The sequence below is a fragment of the Littorina saxatilis genome, linkage group LG12 (genome assembly GCF_037325665.1).
Source record: "Littorina saxatilis isolate snail1 linkage group LG12, US_GU_Lsax_2.0, whole genome shotgun sequence".
NCBI lineage: Eukaryota > Metazoa > Mollusca > Gastropoda > Littorinimorpha > Littorinidae > Littorina > Littorina saxatilis.
In genome coordinates, this window is record NC_090256.1 from 20125631 (window position 1) to 20144865 (window position 19235).

The following is a 19235-nucleotide window of genomic DNA, read 5'->3' on the forward strand; positions in this document are numbered from 1 at the left end:
TTTAAAATTTGTCGAGATATGTTTATGCCAGGGTATATATTTAATACTTGTTGTTGACAGATTGATTATCTTCGTTAGTAACGAAGAGGACCGCACTTGGCTATGATCCGCGTCAAAATGGCCGCTGTTGTTTCTGACTTCTTACACGGTCCAATGCATTGAAAAGAATCTGAGCTGCTGAGAAGAATTTTGTCATGTTGTGTGTATGTGTGTGGTCGCCAAACGTGCTGCAAAGATGACGTTCTCCCCGAGAGACACAAAGGATGTTTCCAAACTTGTTTCCAAGAAGTTGTGAGTGTATTTTTTACCAAGAGTGCACCTTGGGCACCTTTCTTTGTGCTAATCAGGTCAAGTGTTACGATCTTGCAGTCAGCGACAGCAGCTTTTTTTGGTGTGCATCGACTCGTGTGAAATGTCCAATTATTGTGACTATTTCACTTTCTATTTGATAAAATAAGCTTTTTATATATATGGCATCAGGTTTCATGTGTATTCTTTGTGGTAGTGGTACTGACAAAAAGCATTCATGAATCCCAGGGAGAACTTCAAAGGGATTATCACGATCGAGTCTAATCCATTAATCTGTGCTGACAGGACCACTCACTTGGAGATAAGGCATTGTTCATGATTGTATATACATAATAAGTAGGTGAATGTTAAACGGAATACTTTACCAGCAGTAAAAAGTAGCAACAGCAAACAATGGCATATCACTTATCAGGTTTGTTGTAACAGTTTTGTGAAGTAAAACCTAACTTTTTCAGGAATACCCTTTTATCTTCATGTATCAACTGCAATTTAAAAAGGCAGCACACTGAGTTTGCAGATAGTGTAATGCAGTTATGATACAACTTCCAGTTCCACTTGTGGTTGTCAAGTATATGTATATTATTATATATTTGTGTCTTTTAAATTACATTGTAGTAATGTAATTTGTCCAAAGGTAAGGAAGATTCAGCACTTTTGAACTACACGGTAAATACTTTGTTGGTTGGTCATTTGTTTTTACTTTAAATGCAAACATGGTGTTTTTGTTGTCGTGTTGGTTATTTATTTATTTATTTATTTTTTTGCCAAGCACATCATTGTGGGGCTTTTAATCAATAACAAGCATCCGTCTACAATGTATCATCATTCATCCTTCAACATTTATAATAAATATGTAAATGGCAAGTATACAAGACATACAACATTAGGACATAACAGACAGACGGACATATAACATACCGTTCGCCTACAAGTAAGGCCGGAGCTTAACATAACATGCAGATTACAATACTTGACATTATGGACGTATTACCTGCTTAATAATAATACAGTCAGTTAATAATACCGTCAAACAAACAAACAAACAAACAAACAAACAAATCAAAACAAAAAAACATATATATATATATATATACAAGATACTACAAGATACGTATACCTTTGACGTAATAACTTTGGAATTCGCACGTGTACATTTGTTTTGATTACAATCAAAACGAAAGTAGATCTAAGCTTGAATGTAAATTTTATTTTTGAAATATTTGCTTTGTGATTCGTAACTAAAATAACCATGGTATTGTGTTGCTTAGTAATTGATGCATGAATTGGCGTCTCGCAGAATTACACGCCCCTGAGGAAGGCCTGGCAACAGGTCGAAAATTTGGGCTGCCACTTGACATTCTTTGTTTGGCTTTTCTTTTCCTTGATTTTGTTATATATATATATATATATATATACCGTTTATACGTATATATACACAAATCATCACATCTCTGCACAACCTAGTGTACTACCTAACCAACTCTTCATATGGGGACCATAATTCTAAAAATTTGGTAATGTTACCAGAATTGAAACTGGAATATTTTTCTATTTCAAATCTGTATTTCAAATTTCTTAAAAATATTTCTAACAGTGGCTTTGTCTTGTAACTTACTCTTATAAATAAAAAACTTTGCAAACAAAATGATAAAATCCAAAACCACATCTACCTTAACATTGTTCATACACCCAAGCAAAATAAATTCTGTAAAAAGAACATTTGCGTGGTAAATACCACTTCTGTTTAACAAATCTTCCAAATCAGTCCAAAATTTCTGACTAAGCGGGCAGTACCAAAATATGTGGGAAATTGTTTCATTTTCAATTTTACAAAAGGCACAAAGGAGACTGTCAAGAATCTTTTGAACAAATAACCGGCTAGCAACACCAAGAATGCAGTGAAGCAATCTGGTCTGGAACCATCTTAACTGTGTGTCCTTAGTTGTTTTAAAACACTTATCCAAAAAAAATTCCAGTTCAGGTTGTAAAAATACATATTCCATCTGTTCATGCCTGCAGGGTTATCATCAAATTTTGATTTCAAAAAGACTTCTTTAATTGCCTGTTTGCCTCTACAAATAATCTGCCAGGGTTTATACCGTAAAATACCTAGCATAAGCCCACCATCTAGCAAACGCCCACCCCCCACTTTGGGCCAAAAGTTGTGGACAGGGGTAACTACCTAGCAAACGCCCACCCTGCTTTTTTCAAAGAGACTATAGGCTCACTTTCACTAGGATTTGTGCAGACTGTTCTAAAAGTCATCTTTTCCCCCTTCTTTACCTTTTCGTGTTTCTTTCCTTTTTACATTTAGTCAAGTTTTGACTAAATGTTTTAACATCGAGGGGGAATCGAAACGAGGGTCGTGGTGTATGTGTGTGTGTGTGCGTGTGTGCGTGCGTGTGTGCGTGCGTGTAGAGCGATTCAGACCAAACTACTGGACCGATCTTTATGAAATTTGACATGAGAGTTCCTGGGTATGATATCCCCGAACTTTTTTTTCCTTTTTTTTGGATAAATGTCTTTGATGACGTCATATCCGGTTTTTCGTGAAAGTTGAGGCGGCACTGTCATGCTCTCATTTTTCAACCAAATTGGTTGAAATTTTGGTCAAGTAATCTTCGACGAAGGCCAGACTTCGGTATTGCATTTCAGCTTGGTGGCCTAAAAATTAATTAATGACTTTGGTCATTAAAAATCTGAAAATTGTAAAGTTTTTTTTATTGTTTTTCTAAAACGATCCACATTTACGTTCATCTTATTCTTCATCATTTTCTGATTCCAAACACATATAAATATGTTATATTTGGATTAAATACAAGCTCTGAAAATTAAAAATATAAAAATTATTATCAAAATTAAAATTTTGAAATCATTTTAAAAACACTTTCATCTTATTCCTTGTCAGTTCCTGATTCCAAAAACATATAGATATGATATGTTTGGATTAAAAACACGCTCAAAAAGTTAAAACAAAGAGAGGTACAGAAAAGCGTGCTATCTTTCTCAGCGCAAGTACTACCCCGCTCTTCCTGTCAATTTCACTGCCTTTGCCGTGCGCGGTGGACTGACGATGCTACGAGTATACGGTCTTGCTGCGTTGCATTGGGTTCAGTTTCATTCTGTGAGTTCGACAGCTACTTGACTAAATGTTGTATTTTCGCCTTACGCGACTTGTTTCTTATTCTTTGTCTCCTCTCCTCACTCCCACCCATCGTTCATGTTTTTTCGAGTTTCTCTTCTCTTTTTTTTCCTAAGTTTGTGGGTTTTTCTTTCTCAGAAAGATTGGGCCTTTTGAAGACAAAATCCAAGTTCAGTTAACGTTTCATTTCCAAAGACTATCGTGTAATTTCTTCCCTGTACAGAAAGAAAGGGCTTCATTGGTGTTGACATTTCGACATTTCATCAAGTTTCTTTTTCCCGGAATTGTGTTGTTATTGTTTGTCCTTGCAAAGGTCTGGCGATTTTCTTTTTACTTTATAAATTATGAATGACTATGCTCGTGTTGTTTTCAGAAGAGCCAGTCCTTTTCTCTCTCTCTCTCTCTCTCTCTCTCTCTCTCTCTCTCTCTCTCTCTCTCTCTCTCTCTCTCTCTCTCTCTCTCTCTCTCTCTCTCTCTCTCTCTCTCTCTCTCTCTCTCATGGTTGGCCTTCTTTGCCTCAAAGTCCTTTTTTTCTTCTTTTTTCCTTCACTTCTACTCACACGACCTAACTTACATGCTTTCGGGGTTTGTATTCACTCAATTACACGGTTGAGCACAAAACTTACTTTGTGCAAAGGGGTCTAACCCTAGCAAACGCCCACCCCCCAATTTTGCCCTAAATCTGTGCACAGGGGGGGGTGGGCTTATGCTAGGGATTTTACGGTAATCCCTAATCTGAAAACCATTCAACGAATCAATTTTTACTTTTCTCTGATATTTTCGTAAAGACTTAATGTTGGTTATTTTGGTGGTTCATTGGTGTGCTGATTTTATTTGAATATTTTTTGTGTTTGTAGGGATATGTTTAGCATTAAAATAGTTTTGTGATGAAACAAAAAGAAGAGAACAAATAATCCAGCAAGTTTGTATTATGTAAAGTGTATTTAATAATCTGAGCAAGACATAATTTCTTTTGAAGATGTTTTGTGAAAAGGGACTTGAGTCACACAATGCCCTTTCAAGTTATGTGCTGAAAAATGTCGGCAGGTGAAAAGTTAATGATTTTTACATGTTGAGCTTTTTGGACACAACAGGGTCAAATTCATAACAACACCAAATATTTCAGTTTAAACTTTAAGTAAACTCTGTACCTCCTGAGTTGAATTCCTGCAACCTGACAACTATATAAAGGCCCCTGTGTATTCTTCTTCTTCTTCTTCTTCTTCTTCTTCTTTGTTCATGGGCTTAGACTCCCACGTTCACTCATGTTTTAGCACGAGTGGATTTTTACGTGTATGGCCGTTTTTACCCTGCCATTCTGGCAGCATACGCCGATTTCGGGGGAGGCATGCAGGGTATTGTCGTGTTTCTATAACCCACCAAACTCTGACATGGATTACAGGATCTTTTCCGTGCGCACTTGGTTTTGTGCTTGTGTGTACACACGAAGGGGGTTAAGTCACTAGCAGGTCTGCACATAAGTTGACCTGGGAGATCGAAAAAAACAAATTGATATTCACATGCTTTAAAATGTCCAAACGAAGAACAATAAAAATTCATCTGTTATTTTTAGTTACTCAGCATACTTTGCTCTAGTTCATGACACTTAAAAGATTCTGTTTGTTAAAATATTTCAATACAGTATTTTTTTTCTTGTGCTGTGTCGCATACCATAATACTTATCTTGTAATACCTCCAAAATCGGAATCATTAAGGTCTTAACACAGAGGGAGTCTCAAAACAGAGATAAATTTACTGACACAATGAAAAGAAAGTCTGAGAGAATAAAATCTTAACGTAGAAGGAGACTTATCGTTACAACAGAGGGTCTCAAAACATAGGTGTTACCGTATTACAATCAATTTTATAAATGTGTATTACTGAAAGTTTGGCTGTTCTAATTCTTTTGTGTGACTAATTTCTGTGTAAATTCCATTTAGGGAGCGGTACCTGAATGTCGAGAGAAGAGAGGCGCGGTTTGATACACAAGGGTACATGCGTACAACACCAAGGATGGTAAGTGTGAGATTATCCAACAGGATTAGAATTTCTTACAGGTGTGACATGGAGACTACCGTCGCCCTCGGATACACAGGAATAAATAAAGTGTCTTAAAACTTTTTTTTCAATCTTGTCAGGCTTGACAGAATGAGGAGATTTAACCGACATACTTTATTAAATCTTCAGAGCTTTGAAGGGATGTTTTTCACTAGTGATGTAACTTTTATATTGTAGCTTGGGTGCGCTGATATGCTATGTATGTATTAAGAATCATCAAATGTCAGGGAATTTTCAGGTTCAGAAATCTCAAGACAGTCAACCCATGTACTGAACATATTTAAAGTCCAAGAGCACCTGCAAGATATGCAATGTGACTGTGTTGGCTTGACTCTCATGGCTATTTCTGCACCCCTGGAAACATACCACACACCATGTTATGCTGGAAAGTTGGTTTGACTGAATCAGAACTTAATGCAATGGAACAAAATTCTGTAGGTCTGCCCAAACCATTTTTTTTTGTCTGTTTGATCTTTTGCTTGTTTTGATTTTTTGTTTGTTCATCAATTGACTATAGTTTAGAGAGTAAAATTATGGATATGTGATCTTGACTAAAGAACTCTTATTTTGGACAATTGTTGCAGAAAACTTTTGACTTGATGTACCGGGTGCTGGACAGCACAGAGCTGGATAACTCCAAAGAACCAGTAACACCGCGAGGAAGGTCTAAAGAAAAGAACAGGGAAAAGTCAAGTACAAGAAAAAGCAAAAGCCAGGAGAAATACAGACAGGTTGATACCAGCAGAGACTCAGACCATAAGAGTGCCACAAGTTCAAAGAAGAGTGGCAAGAACAAGAAGTAAGCGTAACTTTTCCAGCTTTCCGGGTAATGCATAAGATTGAATTGAAATGTTCTCTGTCTGTCTGTCTGTCTGTCTGTCTGTTTCTTTCTCTGTGTCTCTTAATTTCTCTCTGTGTCTCTGTCTGTCTCTCTCACCCTCTCTTGCCCTCTCTTCTTCTCTCTAAAGTTCCTTCATCATCATCATCATCATCTCTCTCTTCGTGAGCATGGTTATGCATGTGTATACTTGCAGACAAGCATGTGTTTGTGTGTCTGTTTCTGTGTGTGTCTGTGTCCATGTCTATATCTGTAAGTAATGAGGATAATGTGACGAACAGCTTCAGCAGATTTGTGTTCTTCATGTTACAGAAGAGACGAACCCTTATAAATCAGGTTCAGTGACATGTCATCAGGGTCCAGGGCCGGACTACCGGGGGGGTTATGGGGGTTGCGCAACCCCCCCCCCCCCCCCCCCCCCTAGCCTAAACATGTACCTTACTTATTTAATTTTTTTTTTATTATTGCTTATTTTATGCCGTTTCATGCAAGGAGCGACCATTTTCCTATCTCATAATATGACCTACCCATCAGCTTCAGGGGGCTTTGCCCCCTGACCCCCACAACGAGGGGGGGGGGGGTTCTAGGGTTTCCGGACCCCCCCCCCAGCCAAAAAATAAAAATATTGAATGAGGTATGCATTTCTTTATTTTACATTGAGTTTCAATTTTTGGGGTATTAATCAGTGACAAAATCTGCTGCCTGAAACTGGTAATGATCATCCTCAGAATGCACCAGATTGCACCATTTTGCATCCTTTTTTTCAAAATTTTCCGGGGGGGCATGCCCCCGGACCCCCCTAGCAAGCTAGGCGCTTCGCGCCGTCGGCTCGGCGCTTTGCGCCTTCACACCCATATCTTCACAATATACTTTTGAAAAAAAACACCCATAAAATGAACTGATCCGCCCCTGCCGCCAGGGGGGACATCCCCCTGGGCCACCACTGGCAACCCCCCCCCTCCTCTTCGCCTAGTCCGGCCCTGGGGTCTTAATGTATTTGTTGAATTTTATGCGTGACTATAATTTATAACTGTGCAGATACTATTGCTGTTATTTTAACCACTATTGTAAGGGGCTGTGGCCTTAGACAAATAAAGATTTGTTCTTGTTCTTGTTCTATTTGGTTTTTTTGTTTTGTTTTTGTTGTTGTTGTTGTAATGTATGTTTGATGGTGTATGCTTTTAATTAAGCGTTGTTGACTATGAATGCAGATGTAAATGCTTGTATAACTGTGTTTTAATTTTAAATGTGTCAAGCGCAAAGAGCATAATTGTAAAGTTATGATGTTGCGCTATATAAATGCTCATTTATTTATTATTTATTTAAGTCTCTGTATGGTTTAAGATACACTGCAATTTTATGTTGAGCTTTAGCTGTAGGTTAGAGACTCCATCAGATGTTTTTAACAAAGACTTAGATTTTAAATTATAAATTAATATGTTTAATTTGCCTTACTTATACATGACATTGTAGTACCATGACAGTAACGCTTACCATTCTTACTTATTGTTAGAAACAACAGAAGCTAAAAGTTGGCTCTCTTTTGTTACCTGCCAGTTGCATCTTCGTGAAAGATGTCTTGATTATTTTTCCAGGAAAGAAACGAAAAGAAAAATTCAGCCCACCGTGATACAGAACTCTCGAAGAGTAGTCACAAACAAAGAGGCTGATCGGATTACCGAACACGCTAACAACATTTTTGTGAGTATATACTTCTACTGACAAGTTGTGCGTGTGTGTGTCTGTGTGTTGTGTATGCATATATATCTCTTTGAAATCTGGGTCCCGTCCATGCATATATATCTCTTTGAAATCTGGGTCCCGTCCAAGGAGGACCCCCCGCAGGTTAGGGGGAAGAATTTACCCGATGCTCCCCAGCATGTCGTAAATGGCGACTAACGGATTCTGTTTCTCCTTTTACCCTTGTTAAGTGTTTCTTGTATAGAATATAGTCAATGTTTATACAGATTTTTAGTCAAGCAGTATGTAAGAAATGTTAAGTCCTTTGTACTGGAAACTTGCATTCTCCCAGTAAGGTCATATATTGTACTACGTACGTTGCAAGCCCCTGGAGCAATTTTTTGATTAGTGCTTTTGTGAACAAGAAACAATTGACAAGTGGCTCTATCCCATCTACCCCCTTTCCCTGTCGCGATATAACCTTCGTGGTTGAAAACGACGTTAAACACCAAAGAAAGAAAGAAAGAAAGTCCAAGGAGGGTCTGATTTCCCCAATAGGGCTATCTGTGAAGGGACACTTTTTTCTCTCTCTTTTGCTCTGCTATGTGTGTTTGTGTGTGGAAACACTGATACTTGTAGCTATAATGTGTGTGTGGGGGGGGGGGGGGGGGGGGGGCAGGGGAGGGGGCATTGATAGAGCTCTATATAATGTTGCATCTGACCAAGATACTTCCTGTGATTAGAAGTAATTAGGAGACAGATGAAATTGGTGTAACATGATGATGGTGACAAGGAGCTGTGTATGCACAAATCATAATGAAAAAAGTTGCAAACGTGCAGATGCAGTGAACAAAAGACAAATACAAACAAACTAACAAACGAATCAACCAGTTTTACACGTTTTATTTCAAATGACAGACATAATAATGGCCAAAAAATGGCATATGTTGATTTTGACCACTGTAACTTTTGTAAAAATAAGTTCCCTGTTTTACCAATACTGTCAGGCTCCATGAAGTACGCCTGAACTGTGCTTTTTATTACATTTAGTCAAGTTTTGACTAAATGTTTTAACATAGAGGGGGGAATCGAGACGAGGGTCGTGGTGTATGTGTGTGTGTGTGTGTGTGTGTGTGTGTGTGTGTGTGTGTGTGTGTGTGTGTGTAGAGCGATTCAGAGTAAACTACTGGACCGATCTTTATGAAAATTTTCATGAGAGTTCCTGGGTATGATATCCCCAGACGTTTTTTTTCATTTTTTTGATAAATGTCTTTGATGACGTCATATCCGGCATTTTGTAAAAGTTGAGGCGGCACTGTCACACCCTCATTTTTCAATAAAATTGATTGAAATTTTGGCCAAGCAATCTTCGACGAAGGCCGGACTTTGGTATTGCATTTCAGCTTGGAGGCTTAAAAATTAATTAATGACTTTGGTCCTTTAAAGGTGGTCGTCTACATTTTTGCTTTTTTTCAATAATCTTATGGTTAGATTTCGATACAAAATTATGTCAAATGATGAATGAACCATGGGGAAAAAAGTTATAGAAAAAGAATATATGTAAAAAAAGATTTTATTTTTGGGTAGCGTGACTCATGCTACAATGAATTTTCAAACGGCTACACTGGCTTCGTCTTTCCTGATCGAAAGGGGGTGTATTGTTGATATTTGTAGATAATAGACTCTGCATTTTAATGGTCAAATGGCGATTTCGGTATAAAAATGTAGACAAGGACCTTTCAAAATCAGAAAATTGTAATTAAAATTATTTTGTTATAAAATGATCCAAAATTACGTTTATCGTATTCTTCATCATTTTCTGATTCCAAAAACATATAAATATGTTATATTCGGATTAAAAACAAGCTCTGAAAATTAAAAATATAAAAATTATGATTAAAATTAAATTTCCGAAATTGATTTAAAAACAATTTCATCTTATTCCTTGTCCGTTCCTGATTCCAAAAACATATAGATATGATATGTTTGGATTAAAAACACGTTCAGTGAGTTAAAAAGAATAGAGATATAGAAAAGCGCAACCGCTACCGCGCTTTTCTGGATTGTTAATTTCACTGCTTTTGCCACGAGCGGTGGACAGACGATGCTACGAGTGTACGGTTTTGCCGAAAAAATGCAATGCGTTCAGTTTCATTCTGTGAGTTCGACTGAGCTTGACTAAATGTTGTATTTTTGCCTTACGCGACTTGTTTACTTTTTACATTTAGTCAAGTTTTGACTAAATGTTTTAACGTAGAGGGGGGAATCGAGACGAGGGTCGTGGTGTGTGTGTGTGTGTGTGTGCATGAGTTTGTGTGTATGTTTGTGTGTGTGTGTGTGTGTGTGTGTGTAGAGCGATTCAGAGTAAACTACTGGACCGATCTTCATGAAATTTTTCATGAGAGTTCCTGGGTATGATATCCCCAGACGTTTTTTTCATTTTTTCGATAAATGTCTTTGATGACGTCATATCCGGCATTTTGTAAAAGTTGAGGGGGCACTGTCACATCCTCATTTTTTAAATAAAATTTATTGAAATGTTGGCCAAGCAATCTTCGACGAAGGCCGGACTTTGGTATTGCATTTCAGCTTGGAGGCTTAAAAATTAATTAATGACTTTGGTCATTAAAAATCTGAAAATTGTAATTAAATTTTTTTTTATAAAACGATCGAAATTTACGTTGATCGTATTGTTCATCATTTTCTGATTCAAAAAACACATAAATTTGTTAATAACAGTTATATTCGTATTAAAAACAAGCTCTGAAAATTAAAAATATAAAAATTATGATTAAAATTAAATTTCCGAAATCGATTTAAAAACAATTTCATCTTATTCCTTGTCCATTCCTGATTCCAAAAACATATAGATATGATATGTTTGGATTAAAAACACGTTCAGAGAGTTAAAAAAAATAGAGATATAGAAAAGCGTGCTATCCTCCTCAGCGCAACCACTCCCGCGCTTTTCTGGATTGTTAATTTCACTGCCTTTGCCACGAGCGGTGGACAGACGATGCTACGAGTGTACGGTCTTGCGGAAAAAAATGCAATGCGTTCAGTTTCATTCTGTGAGTTCGACTGAGCTTGACTAAATGTTGTATTTTCGCCTTACGCGACTTGTTATTCATTCAGAGTGAGCAGCCACTGGACAAACTGCAGGTGATTCATAGATACCGGCCTCATAGCCGCGACATTCCACCAGTTGTTGAAAATGGTCGCGTGCAAAACTACACTCAGCATTTCGGATCTGCCCTGCAGGCCAAGAATTATGTTGACTACTACATGAGAGAAGGTAAGTTGCAAGGTGCTGCTGTGTTGCTTGATATCATTATTTCAATAACAGCAGGGTAACGGTTGTATGCAGGAATACTGTGCATAGTTCATCATTCAACGAAGACTGTTAACACATTCTGGTAGAGAGCGTTTTGTGTTAAGTCGTGCTTCTCAATCCAGCAGCAGCATACATATATATATAATCAATCAATCAATCAATGAAGCTTATATCGCGCATATTCCGTGGGTACAGTTCTAGGCGCTCTGCAGTGATGCCGTGTGAGATGAAATTTTATACGGCCAGTAGATTGCAGCCATGTCGGCGCATATTTACCTTTCACGGCCTATTATTCCAAGTCACACGGGTATGGTAGACAATTATTAACTGTGCCTAAGCAATTTTGCCAGGAAAGACCCTTTTGTCAATCGTGGGATCTTTAACGTGCACACCCAATGTAGTATACACGGGGGGTGGTTCGGACACCGAAGAGAGTCTGCACACAAAGTTGACTCTGTGAAATAAATTTCCGCCGAACCTGGGATCGAACTCGCGCTGACAGCGGCCAACTGAATACAAATCCAGCGCGCTACCAACTGAGCTATATCCCCGCCCCATATAAGCCTTTCTGTCTGTATTTTCAACATGCTTGCTGCACTTCTACTTCAGAAAATACACATATGCTTTGACAAGAGCAGTATAAAAACCTCCACAATGCTGTTGGTTTCCATCGGAGCATGTTTATTGAATTTGCAGTACACCTTCCTTTCTGTGAATCAATTCCATGGCATTCGATCGTGATAAATAGACTGAGTATCTGATACTTTTGACGCAAAATAAGGCTACGTTTGGATATCAGGTTTGCCTTATATGTTCCAGGAATTTTTTTTCAATGAACACATTTCAGTAACATTTTTTATTTTTATTTTTTCTTTGAGAGAGGGAAGAATTGTGTTCAATGAATCCCTATGTCTACAGGTCTTCAGACTGGCAGGAAAGAACACTCTAAGAGACTGCAGCGGCTAGATCCTTCCAAGAAGGTTGGTTGGTATCAATTGTATTTTGCAGAGTTTTGTGTCAGAACGTACAAGGGTGGAGGTTGCTTTCTTCCTGTGACAGGGAGACTACTCGCCAACCTTCACAGCAGACTCTGCAGAGTTGTCTGCCGGTGAAGAGCGTGATCTATTTATAGTACCTCGACGTTTTCTTTCTATGTCGCTGACTATATATCCATCTGTCAATTGTAGAGTTCTGTTTGTGATGGGGTCTGGCTGCTGCTGTCTCCTTGTGTGCAACTATAACGCCATTGCTTCTCATAGCTACTTTATATTTTTATCAGAACCTTTTAAGAATACCCCTTTATATCCAAGTATCTCTTATCAGTACCACTTTTAATTAGATGAGCAAGAGTGTGCGGGGGGTGGGAGGGTGGGGAACCACTGTACATAAAGAGAAAGTTTGTGTGCGCGCCTGTGTGTGTTTTTAATCTAAGACAAATGTCGCCAATGTTTTTACAGAGTGATGTTAAATAAACGATTTTATCATCATCTCCTTGTATATGCTCTTGGGAACCTTTGCATACCTATGGCAGTTTTTGTAGGGCTATTAAATTAGGCCCCCCCCCCCCAAAAATAGGTGTGGTTACGGTAACATAGCCAAATAAAATAGGGTAGGAAGGTAGGCAATCACTTTTTTTTTTTTTACTTTTTTTTCTAATGTGTACAAATTAAACCTACTTGACAGGGAAATAAGTGTGCGACTCGAGCGCTTTCGCTTTCATTGCGTTTTCTGCACTCGTTTTCTTGTTTTTTGCGGGTTTTTTTGACAAATGTAATAAAAAGTTATAGGGTCGGCCCCTAAAAATAGGGTAGGTCGGGTTACCGTAACCACACCTATTTTTTTTAGGCCTTAGCTGTAAAATTCCCAATCCTGTTTGACTGGCTTTTGCCTCCGAAGGAGATTGTTGTACTTCGTGCACTCGGTTACATTCTTTGCTTTCTTTTTATCTTACTTTTTTATATTTAGTCAAGTTTTGACTAAATATTTTAACATCGAGGGGGAATCGAAACGAGGGTCGTGGTGTATGTGCGTGTGTGTGTGCGTGTGTGCGTGTGTGCGTGTGTGTGTGTGTGTGTGTCTGTGTGTGTGTGTAGAGCGATTCAGACTAAACTACTGGACCGATCTTTATGAAATTTGACATGAGAGTTCCTGGGTATGAAATCCCCGAACGTTGTTTTCATTTTTTTGATAAATGTCTTTGATGACGTCATATCCGGCTTTTCGTGAAAGTTGAGGCGGCACTGTCACGCCCTCATTTTTCAACCAAATTGGTTGAAATTTTGGTCAAGTAATCTTCGACGAAGCCCGGACTTCGGTATTGCATTTCAGCTTGGTGGCTTAAAAATTAATTAATGACTTTGGTCATTAAAAATCTGAAAATTGTAAAAAAAAAATAAAAATTTATAAAACGATCCAAATTTACGTTTATCTTATTCTCCATCTTTTGCTGATTCCAAAAACATATAAATATGTTATATTCGGATTAAAAACAAGCTCTGAAAATTAAATATATAAAAATTATTATCAAAATTAAATTGTCCAAATCAATTTAAAAACACTTTCATCTTATTTCTTGTCGGTTCCTGATTCCAAAAACATATAGATATGATATGTTTGGATTAAAAACACGCTCAGAAAGTTAAAACAAAGAGAGGTACAGAAAAGCGTGCTATCCTTCTTAGCGCAACTACTACCCCGCTCTTCTTGTCAATTTCACTGCCTTTGCCATGAGCGGTGGACTGACGATGCTACGAGTATACGGTCTTGCTGAAAAATGGCATTGCGTTCAGTTTCATTCTGTGAGTTCGACAGCTACTTGACTAAATATTGTATTTTCGCCTTACGCGACTTGTTTTATATTTAGTCAAGTTTTGACTAAATATTTTAACATCGAGGGGGAATCGAAACGAGGGTCGTGGTGTATGTGCGTGTGTCTGTGTGTCTGTGTGTCTGTGTGTGTGTGTGTGTGTGTAGAGCGATTCAGACTAAACTACTGGACCGATCTTTATGAAATTTGACATGAGAGTTCCTGGGTATGAAATCCCCGAACGTTTTTTTCATTTTTTTGATAAATGTCTTTGATGACGTCATATCCGGCTTTTCGTGAAAGTTGAGGCGGCACTGTCACGCCCTCATTTTTCAACCAAATTGGTTGAAATTTTGGTCAAGTAATCTTCGACGAAGCCCGGACTTCGGTATTGCATTTCAGCTTGGTGGCTTAAAAATTAATTAATGACTTTGGTCATTAAAAATCGGAAAATTGTAAAAAAAAAATAAAAATTTATAAAACGATCCAAATTTACGTTTATCTTATTCTCCATCATTTGCTGATTCCAAAAACATATAAATATGTTATATTTGGATTAAAAACAAGCTCTGAAAATTAAATATATAAAAATTATTATCAAATTTTTTTTTCGAAATCAATTTAAAAACACTTTCATCTTATTCCTTGTTGGTTCCTGATTCCAAAAACATATAGATATAATATGTTTGGATTAAAAACACGCTCAGAAAGTTAAAACGAAGAGAGGTACAGAAAAGCGTGCTATCCTTCTCAGCGCAACGAATACCCCGCTCTTCTTGTCAATTTCACGGGCACTGCCTTTGCCACGGGCGGTGGAGTGACGATGCTACGAGTATACGGTCTTGCTGCGTTGCGTTGCGTTCAGTTTCATTCTGTGAGTTCGACAGCTACTTGACTAAATATTGTATTTTCGCTTTACGCGACTTGTTCTTTTAGTTGTTTGTTTCTCACAGCTTGACTCTCCTTTTTTTCTGAAATATTCTTTCTTGATTTTTCTTGAACAATATGGGGTAACTGATGTAGGTCTTTGGTTTCTGGCGTTTAATTGCCTTTGCTTGCCCTTGTTTCTGATTCATGTGTGTATTTCTGTTTTATGTTTAAAGATCACTTGATGAAATACCAACATTTTTATATTTGATTTATTGATTAATTAATGTTATTCTTTTACAGCCGGGGGAAAGCACGGAGATAGAAAAAGATAGAACAGACAAAGAAAGGGGGTCTCCACATAGGATTCCCTGCTACAAGTAAGCATATTTTAATTTCTTCATTACACACGTGATCAAGTTGAGGCTGATCGATCAATGCTTTATTTTTCTTGAAGTGATCTGAACTTACCGCACAGTGAGGTGATTTTGAACACAGTTAACACCACGTTGAAAAGATTTAGAATTTGATGTTGAGGTGTGTGTGTGTGTGTGTGTGTGTGTGTGTGTGTGTGTGTGTGTGTGTGTGTGTGTGTGTGTGTGTGTGTGTGTGTGTGTGTGTGTGTGTGTGTGTGTGTGTGTGTGTGTGTGTGTGTGTGTGTGTGTGTGTGTGTGTGTGTGTGTGTGTGTGTGTGTGTGTGTGTGTGTGTGTGTGTGTGTGTGTGTGTGTGTGTGTGTGTGTGTGTGTGTGTGTGTGTGTGTGTGTGTGTGTGTGTGTGTGTGTGTGTGTGTGTGTGTGTGTGTGTGTGTGTGTGTGTGTGTGTGTGTGTGTGTGTGTGTGTGTGTGTGTGTGTGTGTGTGTGTGTGTGTGTGTGTGTGTGTGTGTGTGTGTGTGTGTGTGTGTGTGTGTGTGTGTGTGTGTGTGTGTGTGTGTGTGTGTGTGTGTGTGTGTGTGTGTGTGTGTGTGTGTGTGTGTGTGTGTGTGTATGCACATGTATGTGTGTGTCTGTGCTTGTGTGTGTGAGAGAGAGAGAGAGACAGGCAGACAAGACGGACAGAGATAGAGAGAAAAAGAGATGAATTTAACTCTTTTATTTATTTGCCCACATCAGCGCTATAAAGCTGAGCGTATTCATGGTGAGTTGTACAGCTGCAGTGCACAGGCTGTCAGAGGCCGTGGACATCTTTCCTGTGATACAAAAACCATGCTGTGTGTTAGGGGCTGTTTCAGTTGTAGTTTCATTATTTTCAGGATTGGTCAGTCAGAGATGGTAAGCAGTACTAATTTAGCCTTACATCTTCTAAAAATCTGCTTCTGTTATTTGTTTTTTGTTTGATTACTTTTGTTGCAGATTTTCTATTTCCTTTTTATATCCCACTCAATTTTGTCTTATGAGCCATACTCTTGCTTTTCTCTTATATTTTATCTGTTCTTCTTTCAGTTTTATTATGTATTATTTCTCTTTCCAGCTATGTCACGTGGTATATCACTTTATTTGCACTAACATTTTTTCTGTAGCTTCCTGGACAAGCGTATATCTTTCACAGCTTTTGGCATGACAAAAAAAATCACCAGAAAAAATGTAACATGAGAGGTTGATTCATGTCCATATAGTGATGGGCATAAAAGGGTTTTTACCACAGTTGCCTTTTTATTGTCGTTTTCTTTGCCTGTGCATGTATAGTTTGTTGGTCATGTTTGGTCGGTTTCTTTGCCTGTGCGTGTATAGTATGCTTGGTCGATGTATGTATTGTAAAGCGCTAAGAGTAGACATTTTTCTAGAATAGCGCTATAAAAGTTTGCATTATTATTATTATTATGATTATTCTTTGCTTCATTTATCTCCAGTACATGTATTCACTGCCTTTTCTCACTTTCCTTTTTCCCCAAAAGTTGTTAACAGAAATTGGTTTGCTTCTACATAATTATAGTAGTCCTCTGCTCTCTTTCTTCTTATCTGATATTTTCCTTACATTCTTAATGCCTTCCCTCCATTATTGCTTCATTTTCCTTCGTGCATGTTTCTGTTTATGATTATTAGTTCCGTGTTCATGCAAACTAAGTGTTTGGTTGAGCACACCCAACATATTAATATTATGAATATATTTGTAAAGAGTAGTCTTTGAACATTCTCACTGACGGGCGCTGTGGCGTGGTGGTAAGACGTCGGCCTCCTAATCGGAAGGTCGAGGGTTCGAATCCCGGCCGCGGCCGCCTGGTGGGTTAAGTGTGGAGATTTTTCCGATCTCCCAGGTCAACTTATGTGCAGACCTGCTAGTGGCTTATCCCCCTTCGTGTGTACACGCAAGCACAAGACCAAGTGCGCACGTAAAAGATCCTGTAATCCATGTCAGAGTTCGGTGGGTTATAGAAACACGAAAATACCCAGCATGCTTCCTCCGAAAGCGGCGTATGGCTGCCTAAATGGCGGGGTAAAAACGGTCATACACGTAAAATTCCACTCGTGCAAAAAACACGAGTGTACGTGGGAGTTTCAGCCCACGAACGCAGAAGAAGAAGAAGAAGAAGAACATTCTCACTGAATTGATCTCTCCAATGTGCTGACACTATGTTATTGTGTGTCAGAGAATAGTATATGCAGGGCTCGGCCACATGCAGTTGCTCCATGCACCTAGCGGGTCCCAGGACCCCCAACTTAAATGAAAGGGGGCCCTTAGTGACATTTTAGAGGGTCCAAAAACCAGGACAGTCATTTTCTTGCTTTCATGAGTCACATTGTTTTGCTGTCACATGATCCCTTAATTGGGCGCTCATGTCAATGTAATGCTGACTTTCGGAAGTTCTCTGAGTCCTTCACAAAAACAATGATACAGCCTATCTTTTAAAAAGTTAAGAATAGACAGGTTTTGACATATGTTTTAAGCTCAGCGAGGTTTTACATGAGTGGGCAAAAGACAAAAAAGAAACACATTTGTGATGACAAGTTAAAACAAAACTAGATATGTGATATGGTCATGCATTTACAGTTATATCTCTATTGTTGAATTTGTTCTATTAGCAGATTCCAATGGATACTGTAAACTTGACGGAGAAAAACATCTTAGTACAGGCACAGAATGCAAAGCATGTTTATTTATTTGAATAGATAATTGTTCAGTGCTTACTACTTTCAATGCATCGTGTATCCACTTAATTGACACATGTATCAATCAATAAAAAGCAGGAGTAGCCCCCATACACAAGCCAGCGGCCCTAAAAGGCCGTAATTTCAATGAATCAGTCATGAACATGAGATTTATTCTCTTCTATAAAGCAAAATGTCGCTGTTTCTTTCCTTTCAGTGATACGCCAGGAGGAGAGTCTGGTCTTGGTGCCACGCATCAGATCCTGGTGCCTGACTTTTACTACCCCCACCCAGGACAATCCTTCGACTCAGTTCACTCCGATGCCTCTAGCAGTGGCTGTTCTTCCACACCCAGGTCTCAAGTTGCTGCCCCTGCCTACCACTACACCCAGATTGACGTACAGAAACCCCACCTTGTCAGAGGACACAGGTCCAGGCAGCCAGCCTCTGGCATCATATCCAAGAGGGCTAAGGGAAAAAGGAGAGAATTTTACATGGTCATTGGCAATGACCCTGCTCGCGCTGTCCCATCAGAACTCCGGGCAGAGATTGGCGTCGGTGAGGACTATTCCAAATTCCATGGTCTGGACAAGGCTGGCACGGAGTCTGAGAGGGAGGTTGCTAGTTTTGATCTGCATGTTGATGAAGAGAGTCAGAATGGCTTGCCCCATGCATACATTCCCGTTGACCAGGTAAGACAGTTTGAAGATGACAGCATTGATCGACGAGCAAAGACCAGCCTGGGTACAGGCACCCATTCGGTTGATGATTATTATGAAGTAGAAGATGACGATGAAAGCGAGGAAGAAAAAGAGAATGAGGAAGAAGAGACCTTCTCAGAAACTGAATTCACAGGCGCCACATCGACAATGACCCAAGGTACAGTGACCCAGAAGACAGTCTCCGTGGGCCCCTTGTCTTTTGACCCTCAGCTCATTGACACGCCTTGATCACAGCACAACTCCCGCAGCCAAACCACCCCTAGAACACCTCACACCGAGCAAACCCCTAGAACACCACGTACACCCGTCATGTCTCAGGCTGCTCTCTCCCAGGTGCAGGTCGTGATCCACAGGGAAGCGAGAGGTGAAGGTTTTGAAGAAGAAAAGGTCTATC

General features: G+C 38.9%; 1 protein-coding gene across 1 annotated transcript; it reads left to right on the forward strand.

Annotated features, from left to right (window-relative positions):
- The first annotated feature begins 111 nt into the window (after window positions 1-111).
- Window positions 112-18476, forward strand: LOC138981460 (uncharacterized). The gene is made up of 9 exons (XM_070354379.1): window positions 112-291; window positions 5392-5467; window positions 6094-6308; window positions 7943-8048; window positions 11163-11322; window positions 12280-12341; window positions 15338-15414; window positions 16286-16304; window positions 18337-18476. The coding sequence occupies exons 1-9, from the start codon at window positions 206-208 to the stop codon at window positions 18337-18339; spliced, it is 804 nt and encodes a 267-aa protein (XP_070210480.1). The 5' UTR covers window positions 112-205; the 3' UTR covers window positions 18340-18476.
- Window positions 18477-19235: the final 759 nt, after the last annotated feature.